General features: G+C 42.0%; 1 protein-coding gene across 1 annotated transcript; it reads left to right on the top strand.

Moving 5' to 3' along the window:
• The first annotated feature begins 2,322 nt into the window (after nt 1–2,322).
• On the top strand, nt 2,323–11,639 carry tfap4 (transcription factor AP-4 (activating enhancer binding protein 4)). The gene is made up of 7 exons (XM_044051543.1): nt 2,323–2,687; nt 5,728–5,893; nt 6,132–6,230; nt 6,348–6,518; nt 6,655–6,804; nt 8,282–8,449; nt 8,586–11,639. Exons 1-7 carry the CDS (start codon nt 2,599–2,601, stop codon nt 8,742–8,744), a joined length of 1,002 nt encoding a protein of 333 aa, XP_043907478.1. The 5' UTR covers nt 2,323–2,598; the 3' UTR covers nt 8,745–11,639.
• Nucleotides 11,640–13,936: the final 2,297 nt, after the last annotated feature.

Raw genomic sequence — 13,936 nt, 5'->3', positions numbered from 1 at the left:
TCATGCTGTTTGTTCATCAGCTGTTGAAACTAAAACCCAGGCTTGGTGATGATGTGCGACACTTTCCACTATACAGTTCTAGCACGGTTCAGCTCTGCTTTTGTGTTGTCACTGGACGAGTGATGAGCGCGACGTCCGACACAAGCAAACACACCGAACTGTAGATCGGTTAAAAAGACTTAAAAATCCTGAAAACATGGGTTAATCTCCAAGATTTAGCGAGGACATTTCTAAAATCTCAATACTTAATTTGGTCTATTTAGCAACAGCACTGCGGAAAGCCGGGGATCGTGAGCCGAATCACAACCCATTCAGCCGTATTTTAGTTCAGTCTGTGCTCCGGTCATGCAGGAAGTACTGAACAAATTAAAAAAGAAAAAACCCTGCTTTACTCCTCACAATGTCATGGCAGTTTCATGCAGCCAGGATATGATGACTCCACCCACCTTGAGGAAGTACTATAGTAATAAAAAATAATGTGCCGGATACTAAACCGAGAAGTGCTCGAACTGCATGATGGAAAAGCGCCATTCGTGTACATTAGCTAATGACACCTCTTCAGGTCATCTCCCATCCCATAATACACAGTATAACACTATTAAAGTAACACTGAAAAAGTATATTCAATTCTTTAAATTCTTCAAATAATAAATAATTATTATTTAAGAAGTACAGACACTGTTGCATCACATTGTTCTAATGTGATATGCATCCACACTAAAACAGTCTAACAGTGTTAAAGTAATACTAAAAGAGTCAATTTAACCATATTTAACACTAAATTAGATCATTTAACACAAATCTTGATGTGAATCTTGTTAAATTTCACATTTATTGTGTAGATGACAGAGGAATGATCGCGTCATCCATTCGGAGGTGTGACAGGAAATGTTCCCACATGTGTCACATAAAAGGTTGACTGTTGTTTTGTTGTTGTTCTTTTTTGGGACTACCATGGTTTAAATGGACGTCTCAACAGCTTTTGAGTTTTATAACAAAAGGAAACCATCGGCTTTCCTACATGCTGGGATGAGAGCGAGGTGGGGTGATGGGTATTCAAATACCAAAAACATTATAAATATGGAAATACCATGGCTATATAATTATCATTATTATTATTATTATTATTGATTACAAATGTTTTTATGACATTACAGTGTAAATCTTCAATATGGTCAAATGAGCAGATGCTGCCATTTAGACATGTTAAGCATTCATGTTATGAACCCTGCATTTGAAATATACATGACAATACATTTATATAAATTTAAATGTGTCCCTAGTTGTTGATTTTTTTCATGAACAATCATTGCACTTTATTTAGATGCTAGATCAAATTCACCCTGCTCCCTGCTGCGAGGCTCAACCTACAAATGTGTATGTGTGGTGTTTGTGCGGTGTGTTCCCTTGTATGTGTCCACTGTCAACAGTGAACAGGTTGGGTTTAACAGACACAGACACGGTTGTTGCTGCAGCAGCAGCAGCAGCTTGTCCTAAAAGGCCCTGTCCTCCCCCTCCTCCCCCTCCTCCTCCTCCACCATACTCTGTTGCTGTGCAGCTCTGCCAACCCGTCAGCTGATCCCTCTGTTGGCTGCTTATTGCAGCTGTTGTTGGGAGTATCCGCCCCTGTAATACCCGCTCTCTGTTCGCAGTAATACACATTTCCTTTACTGAACGTGACTCCATACACAGTACCACCAGCTTTGTTGTTGTGTCTGTCAAATTCTGTGATTCACTGGCATTTTGGACTGAAATGATGTGACTGAAAGTTGATCTTAGGCAACATGTGCATGTAATAATATAAGAATCCCTTTTTTCACAGCAGATATTTAATAAAACAGGATAAACACAGTCAAAGCTGTTTCCGATATTTCCTGGATGTGTTCTTCTAATTAAGTGCTTGAAAAATATCTAATGGGGCTTTTGCACAGTATGTGTGTGTGTGTAGTGTTGTTGATTATTTATTACATATTTATAATCATAAATTGATTACATATGCTGTTGTAAAGTGACCTTGGGTGTCATATTTTTATGGTTATTATTACTGATATTGATATAAATGATGTTTTTCTTTAATTAATCACGCATGCAGGACTCGTCCTTTTCTTTGAGGAAGGGTTCATTATTCCCTATCAGTGTTTTGCGGTAAATCGTCCTTTGTTTACATGCAGTCCCCAGTCTTTGCGGAAGGAGGCTTTTGGTTGTGCAGTGCGTGTGTGTGCGTGTGCGTGTGTGTGTGTGAGACTCCTACCAGCTGTTTCCCGCCTTGAAAGCCATCTGATCAGCTGCACACACACACACACACACACACGGCCATGCAGCGAGAGAGAGAGAAAGAGAGAGAGAGACACACACACACACACACACAACGAGGGAACCCCATCAGCTGGAAGTCGAGTAACATTACAACTCTCAGCAGCCTGAAACTACTACAATACACAGACGAGGAATTCACGTCTTCTTTGAACATTTAACCCGCGTCAGATCACGGGTTTTTCGCTCTCTATCGTCATCCTTTTCTGCTTTTATTTCCACGGAGACTGTTTGCTGTTGTTTTTTTAGAGGGGGGGGGACCAAACTGGCGAGAGCGAGGCGAGCATGGAGTATTTCATGGTACCAGCTCAGAAGGTGCCCTCCTTACAACATTTCAGGAAAACGGAGAAAGAAGTGATTGGGGGCCTTTGTAGGTGCGTATCCACGCGCTCCAGTCAGCGCTGTTATTATTGTTGTTGTTATTATAAATCATATGTGTTGAGTACACGCACTTAGAGACGGCGCTGAGGCAACATGCTTGTTATTGTGTATACGACACACTCGCGGACAGCTGCGGCTGTTTATTTTCACCAAACAAAATCAAATACACAGCGGGGAACAGAGTGGAGGCTCCGACTCGGACCTCTACACCTTGTCCGCGGTGTTATTTCACTCATTTAGGTGCAATATCGACGTATTTTGTAGCTAACAAACATAAACCACGTGGTTCCGTGCACACCACGCTGCTGCTCCGCTCCAGAGCGCGTCCTCGCACTATTTATCCTCAAAAATCCCCCCGTGTCGTCCTCGTGTGCTGTGCTTTAGCATAAGATATAGAAGTGTAGGTTGAGTGGGTGTCACGCAGTGTGGAGGGGTTAATTTCAAAGCCGTTCACGCCACAGTGATGTGGTGATTTTAGCGCACACTGAGCTGAAGTTATTGTGGGTAGTGCGGCCATGCTTGAGGCTTGTGTTAAAAGTGATGAGGGGGTCTGGCGTCTGTTTCCTGTGTGTGGCGCCGTGCTTTGACTCGCTCCTGTAGCGTTTAACTGTACAGCTGCTGGGGAAAATATGTTGCCGAACGACGTGGCGACAGTTTTGTTGATGTTTCATGTTTCACGCGCGTCTTGTGGACGCGTGCGAGACGCCTCCACTGCGTCTTTTCCACCCCGCACTTCTCTGCCATGCTGCCTGCCGCATTGTTGTAATGGCGGATGATACGAGAAATCCGAGTGCTCCGGCACTGTTGGGCACCGTTGTGGTAGCTGATAGGGAAGGTGGATTTTGGGGCTGGTAAATCACGTTACTCCCGGTAAATACGGCACATTTAGCGTTCACGGAGAGGCAGGAAGTAGGATTAATGTTGGTGGTACATATAAGGGGGTGTGTATGTCGCTGAAGGCCCGTTGATACGTCCGCAGCCCTGATTGAAGAGGCAGGCGGAGGGATCTGCTGCTGGTAATGACGCGGGGCAGTCTGGGAAACGTAGTCCCACTTGTGGGAATTGACACTGACTTCAAATGCCAGTAGGAAACGAAAATTGTCTGTTTGTTCTGTTTTTAATTTATTAGACCACCTGTCATAAAAACGAGAAAACATAAATATTTCAAAACTAAAAATGCTATTGTTGAATTCACCTTTTTTCCCAAATTTGAGCCAGCTCATTGGGCTTCTCCGAGAAGTCCAGAAGAAATTAATCAAACATAACATTCAACCACTAAAACAAATTTTCAAGTAAGAAATCAAGTAAAAAAACTATCATTTGACATCTCAATCGAGAAATAATAATGTGCTTTACTATTTTTTTTTTTACAGTTTTTCTGTATTACAGTTCAATTGAAAATTTGTGGATAACACTTAAGTCAGTTAAAGAGCTTCTACATACTGACATAAAAATAGATTTTTTATAATTACCAATGCTGTCATTTTAAGGCAGCTGTGGGTTTGGGTGTGTAAGTAATGATCATCATGCACTGGCTTATTATTTTTCCAACGATATCGCCTCTTTGTAGTTGAACTAGACATGAAGTTGAATTATTCAAAAATAATAAACTTATTCAACACATAAAAACTTCTGTCTTTATGCGTTGAACTTTGTTATTCAGAACCTGATGATTTCAAATGTACTAAAAGAGAGAGCAAATTCGCACATTTGAGGCTTTGACAGTTAAAATGTTTTATTTATTTATTTTTATGTTTTATAATTTTTTTTTTTAATTACCTGCTCCGAGTATTTAATCTTAAATATATGCCTTATGATTTTTAAAGATTGACATCAACCATAGAAAAAACTTTTATGAGTCAACCTCTATTTTTTCCAGATTTTGGTTAATATATATTATATATTTATTTAGGTTAATTATGCAATAGTTAAGTTTTTTTTCCCCTCTCCATGTTTTAAGCCTTAACCCATCCTCATTGGGACCCAGGCTGTTCTGCTGTAGTGCTTTGTGTCCGTGTGACATGGTGAAGCCCAGTCCTAGTTGGACATGTTTTGGTAGTGGATGAGTTCTCTGGCTGTGAAGCTGCAGTGTTGATTTGCCGTGTTTCTGGCACACACACACACACACGCACACACCTTTTTCATCTGTGTCTGCACAATTGTTCCCAGTGTTTGTTCTGAGGCAGCTGAGTCAGTACAGATAAGAGCTTGGCTCGAGAGGGTCCCAGAGATACTGAGCTCGATTAAAAGGCTGTTATAGGACGTTTGCCCAAAATTTCCCCTCATCATACTGTATATAATGGATTTTTCCTCACAGATTTAAGCTGGTAGTGTTGTCGCAGAATATGCTGCTGTGTGTGCGTGAACACTGCACACACTGTATAAATGTAAAGACTGTCCACAGTCATTTTACATTAACACCTGTAAGAAATATCTCTGAACTTGTTCACTGTGAAAATGTCAATTCAGACTGTCATGTGTTAACAAAGAAATCCCCAGTGCATTTGAGACACACTTGTAAAAATCCCCACCAGAATTAATGGGCCTGTCTTGTTTACCTCGGTGTCAGTCAATGGTTTTTATTTGAATTATTTCTTGGGTATAAATTATGTCTAAAGGAGAAGACGGAAACGTGTAGACGTCCAATGGCTGCAAGTTTCACACAGTATATTTTTGAGTTGGTGGTGATAATGTTGACATGCAGGCGAGGGCTTAGAATTTGTTCGGTAACTTTGACATCAATATTGATTTCCTTTTGCTTTGCTTTGGTGGAATGCAACAATTTTACATTCATTCCTTCAACTGATAATGGGCATAGTGAGAAACGGAGGGAGTTGATTGGGGAGAATTTGAGTTGTTAACCATAATTTCACCCAGTGCACACATTTCAATGCATTTCTCATTTAACACGTGAATATTAAGAGGTACTATTTCATTGAACATTTTAATTTGCGTGCTATTGTTTTTGAAAGTACGTTTTGCTGTCTCTTTTATGTCAAACTGACCCCTTTGCCCCTCCTCATTCTTCCCCAGTCTGGCCAACATTCCTCTGACCCCAGAAACAGCCCGAGACCAAGAGAGGCGAATTCGCAGAGAGATTGCCAACAGCAACGAGCGTCGGCGTATGCAGAGCATCAATGCAGGATTCCAGTCACTAAAAACACTCATCCCACACAGCGATGGAGAGAAGCTCAGCAAGGTGAGTCACAAACAGACTTGAGTTGGATGATGAGTTGCATGTAACTAGGAGGGTTTTAACACACTCTGCATGTTATTATTTTAGTTAGTCAGACTTAAATTTGGACTAAAGCACCCAGATAATGGGATTGGGAGTCAAATTGTACTGCATGCATCAGTCACTACAAACACAACTGGATTTAACTCTGCATGTCAGCATATTATTGTTCTCTGTCACATTATTGTTCTCTTTTCCCCAGGCTGCCATCCTGCAACAGACAGCAGACTACATTTTTGCTTTGGAGCAGGAGAAGACGCGGTTATTGCAGCAGAACAACCAGCTCAAACGAATCATACAAGTAAAGCATCGCCATCAACCTTGAGCTGTTGATAAAGCTGTTATCAGACTTCTTTTTTTTTATCTTTCTGTGGCATGAACTGAAAGTGGATCTCCTATTTCTTTTTGCGTTCCCTAGGAGTTGAGCGGCTCCTCCCCGAAGAGGAGGCGTGCAGAGGAGAAGGATGAAGGCATTGGCTCACCAGACATCCTGGAAGAGGAGAAGACTGAGGACTTGAGGAGGGAGATGATCGAGCTGAGGCAGCAGCTGGAGAAGGAGCGGTCAGTCAGGATGATGCTGGAAGATCAGGTGAGGGACAACGGACACTTGTTTGGTTTTTTTTGTCTATTTTTAAGGGCAGAAACCACTGTGTGCCCCCCAAAACCCAGTTACAAGCATTTGTTTGGACTTGCAAGTGAGACGTTGACCTCTGCCTGTTTCTCAGATGCGTTCCCTGGATGCACAGTTGTACCCAGAGAAACTTAAGGCCATCGCCCAGCAGGTCCAGGAACAGCAGGTCCAAACACAGACCCTTGTTCATCTGAACCAGCAAAAGCAGCTGGAGAGGGACCTTACTCCAGTCCACAGCCCGCAGGTTAGAAATACTTGCAAATGAGTCCGACTCCCCTTTGTCCAGTCAACAAAATCCATGCTTAATACTGTAGTGCATAAGTTATAAATGTAAACAACATCATCAAAAAAAAAGTTGCATACCACAGCTTTAAAGTTTTGATTATTTGTAAGATGAGTGATTTTGGTCTGCGTCAGTGCCCTACAGCTTTTACAAACTTCTTAATAGTTTTGTTCATATAAGTCCATCCATCAACAAGGAGGTTTTTATAAGCAGCGTAACCTCAAAAGGTTAAGGATTTTGATGAGATTTTCTTTGGAGGAAGGAAGAAATGATTACATTTCGGTGGGGTTCCTGATTTGTGGCCGTAAATGTTTATGCACATGTTGAATCATATTTAAGATTACATGCTGTCAGCATTAAATCCACAGTTACTGTACATTACACGTGCAGCGCACAAACACACACACTGCTGTGCCCCTGTGGCCTCGCAGCCACTGTATCCTTTTATCTGCAGGCTGCTAGAACTGAACATGATGCCAAATCAATAGGTGCATTCTGTCTGCTCGTCTCCTGCTTGTCTCCTGCCCGTGGCAGCAGGGCACTGATAGTGAAAGATGACTGCTGATTGCTCCACACTGGTTTTAGCCATGTGACACTGAGTAATTCCCCAAGCACAGCTGTCTGAGGCATATGACCTCAGACCAGTCTTGCATATAAAAATACTGGAAATGAAATATACCCTTTTGAAATGTATAGTTTGTAAAACCAAACCATGGCATGTGGGTGAAAGCACATGAGCAGAACTTGAGGTACAATTATTTAAATATGGTTTTCTATGGTCAAAAATAAACTTTTCATATAAAGTGAGCTGAAATAATCACAGACACAGGCACTGAGGTGTTTGGGTTTAAGTATATTCATTGAAATTATACTGGTTTTTCCCTCTTGGTCTGCGATGATGAGGCGGCGTAATCTTCTTTGGTCTAGCTTAAACAGATCCATTGCACTGTTTGTACGTAACGTTACAGGAAAAAACAGGCAGTTTTCATTAAGTTTTGTTAAGAGGAAACTCCAGTGACACAGAGAGAAAATGAAGGTTGAAGGGGAAATTCCTAACATCTGGCATAGTCGGTATCATTAAATCATCATCATTGAGCGATGGCCCAAGTTTAAAAGGATCAGGATCACTACGAACAATAATGGTGATGTCCAGAGGATGGACACGCATTGTAGGGTTCTGCTGGAGATTGTGCATTTCTGGCAAAAATAGAGGAGACGAGGTTGAAATAAGCATATTTACCGGGGTTTTGTTGCTGACTGTAGCCAATGCCAATAAAAACCCACATGTATTGCAGAGGGGAATGCAGATTAAATGCATATCCTTTACTGTATGCTGTGTTTTGACTGATTTATATTAGTATATATTCTATACATTGAAGGTTTTAATGTGTAACATCTCAAATGAAGTGCTGTCCAATAAAGGTTTCTTTGCCCCCAGGTGGTGGCTCCAGTTACCCCTCCTGCCCCTACACACCATGCTACAGTCATTGTTCCCGCACCGGTCCAAGCCCCTCAACCCCATCACGTCACCGTGGTAACCATGGGCCCAGCTTCAGTCATCAACACGGTGTCCACATCCCGACAGAATCTCGACACCATTGTTCAAGTGAGACACAAACCGGTCAAAAGCAAAGCCATGAGCAATGTCTTGTTGGAGAGTTTGTTGATTTGAACACTAGAGGGTGCTGTTGTCAGTCACATCATCTCTCTCTCTCTCTCTCTCTCACTCTCACTCTCTCCAGGCAATCCAGCACATTGAGGGCACCCAGGGAAAGGCTTGTGTTGGCGAGGAAGAGCAGCGAAGGGCCGTCATCGTCACTTCAGGTCGCGTGCTGTCCGATGCGGCGGGCTCAGACACGGCTTCAAACAGCGACGGCCCCGATGACTGTTCCCTCCCTTGAGTCTTTCCCCGGGTTTTTTTCCCACACACGTACACACACACACTTATACAGTAAAGGCCCAAGCTGACCAGGGCGATGAGAGGCTTCAAACCCAAAACGCTCTTGTTTAGTGGACATTAATACGGCCGGTTGAGAGATTGAAGCCCTCGTCCTTTTTATGTTTTTCCTCCTTTTTTTGAAATACACACTTTTACATGTTGTACCGTGACAGGCTGCCCACATAGGTTTACACTTAGACACTCATACACGTCGCCTCTTCTGGCATCTTTTATCTGCTTATCTCTATCTCCCTGCTGTCGCACATGTACACACAGACTCATATCAGTTTATTCATCTGTAGAACGGTTATTAGAGCAACTCCACTGACTGATTGACACACTCACTCTGTCATATGGGATACTAGGATATCGAATGTCTGCTAAACTTTTTCCTCATTAACCACCGGGACACTTGTCTTTATTTGGCCCTGACTCCATGTGACTGATCTGCAGAACAGCAGTGTGGTATCGTCAACACCAGAACATTTTTCTTAAACTTTCCTCTCTCCCAGACCAATCCAAGCTGTTTGGAGAGACACTGTGAGCTCACAAGACTGTCTCAAATGTATAACTCTTAAGCTTCTAGGTGAAAGTTTAGGTTATTTTACCCTACTTTTTCATCTTTTTGATCCTCTCGAGCCTTCCACGACCAGCATGTTGAAGTGATTTTACTGGAAAAAAAAACACACACAACAAAAGCATCACATTGGCAGGAAAATTAAAAAAAAATAATAATAATTGGTGCTCACAGGAAATAGAAAAGTAGCTTGGGAGGGGAGAGAGTGCACTTATGGTTCACAACTCTATTGTTTGTTGTGTTTTATGGTTTTTACTGGGCTGGGTTCCTGGTAATCCCACATGTGTGTTTGGCATTTTGTTGTTTTTAATTCATGACCTGACAAAAAAAAAAGTGGATGTTCCTTGACACCTGCCCTTCTTGAATATAAAAGCACCTGGCTTGTTAAATAAGCTAATCTGTGGGCACTCCCGGGTGTATTCCACAGGTATATATATATATATGTGTGTGTGTGTCCCTATTAGTGTTTTAAATCAGCAGTTAGTGGTTCCCCAGGCTCTGGCAGTCTGCAACAGCACCACGTCTGCCTTGGAAGTTTAACCACACATATATATGTGCGCAACACTGACACACATACAAGTACGACTGACCTACAATCATTTGTTTGCCAAGGGCTGGTTTTATTTTGCCCTGAACTGAGAAGTTTCTTGTCCGGATGTTGGGACGTCTATCAAAGCAGCGAATATGGGGGAATGGGGAAAATACCCAGTGATACTGTTGGAATGTGTTGTGCATTTGACTGGGTAGGTCACACATGCTCTCATCTCATCTAACATCTGTCCTTTTATGTCCTTTATTTACATGTTTCTGCCGCCGCCTTCTTTTTTTTTTTGTTATTATTTTTAAACTTGCTCTTTCGCCTGGAACTTTTTGCTTGTGGCAAATTTTAAAGACGTAGCTGAGAGAGAGGCAACAGCCTTACTAATAGCCAGTTGGCGCACGGAGGCACTGTGAAACCAGCCTTAAACAGTCTGAGAGCAGTACCCCAACACTTGACGCGTGGGTCATTGTTTTGGCCCCTGGAATCTCTCTGGTTCTCATTTTGCCTTTTTTTCGAAACAGGCATTTAAACTCATAGAGTGTGTTTGCATATCCAGGACATGTCTGTTTCATTTAGGTTTGTTTTTGTTACGCTTGCCTCAGAACCGAACAGGTTGCTGGTATACCAACTGCAGTTGGGTTCTCAATTATTTCCCCCACTCAAGTATTCATGGTATATCTAAGCACTGCCGTCATGTATTTGTATGTACATAGATATGCAACTGTTTTAGGCCCCTGTCGTGTGCACTACGATCTGATGTGTTCGCGGGGGGGAAAAGACTCCAAAAGTAAACGTTGACATTCCATAAACCATAACTCTTTTTTTTCTGACCGCTTGCTTTTCACTTTTAGAGGTTGTTCACATCACATTTAAGGCTTTTGACACATCACTGCTAGTTTTACGATCACACTTAGTGACAAACTCACTATGAGATTTCCCCGCATCCGTGTTTTTAGATGGCGCTTTTGAATTTGCTGGACCGACGAAGTGTTTGAGGGGAACACGTCTCGTCTTTTGTGACTTATGTCATAGAATTGCCCTTTAAGAAAATATTGATGTCCACTCTGCTGAAATGAGTGACACATTTTGTCATGTTTAATCATGGGACGTTTTCCCAGTACTTATTGTAGGTAGGGGCTTCCAGGACATTGCAAATGTGGTTTCCGTGCTATGCTTTTTTGTAGATCCCTTGCTTTTCCTCAAAGCGTCTGCATTTGAATTCCAAAATTTCTTCTTTGGAAAAAAAAAGAAAAAAAAAAATCCAACCGTTTTTTTGCACTCGGTTCTGTGTCTTAGGAAAGGTTGAGTGGACAGATTGGGATCATTTAATGGCGTCAAGATTACAAAGCACTTACTGTACTGTTGTGGAGTTTAAAAAAGGCGGGGCATCCGCTCATCTGAAGCTCTTGAGGTTATGACTAAAAAGAAAACGCACAGCTGTGTATCCCCGTTTCCCTCCATGTCCAATCCCATCCTCCAAACCTTTATTTTTTATTTTTTGCGATCTTTAATGCTGCCTTGGTTCATCTGTCGTCAGAATCTCTTGTCTCCCTTCACATTTCGCAGCTCCTCTCCCTCTCTTTTTGTCTGTTCTTTGTATGCTAGACCTGTCGTCGCATATGGTCGTCAAGACGCTTTTTTCATTTTGTGTTATGTTTTTTTTAAGAAATGTTTTGGGGATAAAGAGGCTTGTGCCTTTGTAAAGACAGAATAATAAAGTTTGTACTTTGTTTTTTACACATTGGCCTGTATCTATGAATCTTTTCTCTTTGTGTCCCCCTGAAGGCGCGCGCGCGTGTGTGTGCGTGTGCGTGTGTGTGTGTGTGTGTCTATATATATATATATATCTATATATCTATCTATATCTCTTGAAATATTGATTATTATCCTTTACCCTCTCAAGTTCTGGTTAGTGCTCACTTAGGTAGCACAGTTGCTGCCCGTGTCTATTCCTGAGAGGTGGATAACAATTTGGATCTCTCCTTGTTCCCCCGCTCTTCAGTTCATTGCTAAATTAAGAGCGACCACCACCTCAGTGACTGTTTTAATGCTCAGCAGGGACAGTATGTGGCATCTCTCTCCTCTGTCATCCCCTCATATGTTCACACCCTCACACATTATCTCGCAAATATCTTCAGGACCTAAGTCACTCCTCATTTTTAATATGCACTTTACAGTATAATTCGACTATAGTCATGTTTGCTGTGACTAATATACAGAGTTGAAGTGTGCGTGTGTGTGTGATGCCAAACAAACAAATGGTGCCTATACTGGGACACAAACTACATTTAAGATTTATTACGACTGTGTGAGTCCATCGCTGAGCCAACACAGATAAACAACCATTCACTCTCACATTCACAATTTAGAGTGTCCAATTAACCTCCATGTCTCTGGACTGTGGCTGAAAACCTATGCACGCACAGGGAGAACATCCAAACCCCATATGGAAAGGCCCTCGGTCAGACCCGGTTGTGAACCCAGGTCCGGTTGTGAATCCGTGGCAACAGTGTCAGCCAAACAAAAACCCTCCCACGCCTCAGATCCCACCCCCACTCAGAGAAGTTCCTCAGGATTAAGGATGCATGCATTTTTTTCCCACACACCTCCTTGGTCTTTCTGGACGCTGCTCCTGCCATATTTTGGGAATAATTTACAGTTGAGATTTTGATTCCAGGGGAAGTGTGAGATTATGTTCACCACAGTGTGTCTGCTCGCGTGTGATAAAGGAGTAATCCGCCTAGTGTTCAGCTGCGTTAGGGATTGTGGGTTGAGAGGTTCCAAGTCTTTCTCCACTGCTCTCATCCTCTCACTCGCTTGCACACACAGTTTTCTGACAACTGAGCGTTCTATCAACAGTCTGACAGCCCCCTGTAATCACAGGCCGTCCTTTAGGAGAAGCATATTTACTGTTAGTGGAGAGACTGTGACTTTGTTTCTTACTTTGATAGATTCCTGCATTCCAGTAAAGTCTGTTTATGTAAATTTGCTGAAAAAGTATGAATAGACTGAACTATTAAGGGGATTTTATTTTAAATCACATTGTTTGGACCCACCACTTAGCATAATTCTTGAATAGGTCATTGTCATCTGGTCTTATATTGAGCTTCTAGTTTTCGGGTCTTACTTAGAAAGATGTGCGGTTTCAGCACTTTCAGTAGCGACTCACTCTTCCTTTTCTCAAGCATGTAACGGGGAACTGTGGTGGCCTTTTCTTACCAGAGAGGATGTCATAACACTCTTTCATAACTCTCTCTAATCTCTCTCTCTCTCTCTCTCTCTCTCTCTCTCTCTCTGCCGTTTGCTCCTTCTCATGTTTTTGTGGATGATGCCTTTCACTGTTTGCATGCTAAGCTCCTGCTTCATAAATGCCAAAAATCAAGTCAGTTTAGGGCTGCTGCAGAAACATGGCAGCTCAAGATGGCAGCCTCTGTCAAGCAAGCTCCTTACGTTAAGCAGATATTAAAGTCTTATTCTAAGTCTATGAAAAGAATCATCATCTTAAAGCAATTATACATGTTGACAAAAATACGTCATGCCAAATATCTAAATATTACACACTGCACATGTAACCATACTTTGCACAGTCATTGTTTATTTTCAGGCTTTTTAATGCTGTCAATATTCAATTGTGTTTGAACATACATTTATATACAAATGACCGTTATGCACTTTCACTATTTTCATATCAGAACCACTCGCTCAGTAAAATCAGTGACACTCATTTGTTTAATCCAGGCATGTCCAAAGTCCGGCCTGCGGGCCAATCACGGACCTCGATCAGATTTTGTACGGGCCACAGCATCGGTTTTATAACGTATTATTTACGGCCCAGGACCGAATCAGACAGACAATCAGCTCATCTGGTAAGGAGTTGTGTGTTCGAAACTCAGCTGCGACAAACATACATAAAAAAATCGTCATTATCAAATCTGGCCGTCTCGCAAAATGTAAATCCACACACAACCCCTCTTTGAGGTGTCCCTTCCTTTTAAAAATGTACCCATTTTCAATATTGGAAAGCATATTTTGGGAG

This window comes from Solea senegalensis, linkage group LG19 (genome assembly GCF_019176455.1).
Source record: "Solea senegalensis isolate Sse05_10M linkage group LG19, IFAPA_SoseM_1, whole genome shotgun sequence".
NCBI classification, from domain to species: domain Eukaryota; kingdom Metazoa; phylum Chordata; class Actinopteri; order Pleuronectiformes; family Soleidae; genus Solea; species Solea senegalensis.
This window is presented reverse-complemented; position numbering and strand designations above follow the sequence as displayed.

Bases quoted from the DNA above. Each gene is read 5' to 3' on its own strand.
- tfap4 (XM_044051543.1), top strand. From the start codon at position 2,599: ATGGAGTATTTCATGGTACCAGCTCAGAAGGTGCCCTCCTTACAACAT. The intron at 5,894-6,131 runs GTGAGTCACAAA...TCTTTTCCCCAG, and splicing joins ATGGAGAGAAGCTCAGCAAG to GCTGCCATCCTGCAACAGAC. The intron at 6,231-6,347 runs GTAAAGCATCGC...TGCGTTCCCTAG, and splicing joins AGCTCAAACGAATCATACAA to GAGTTGAGCGGCTCCTCCCC.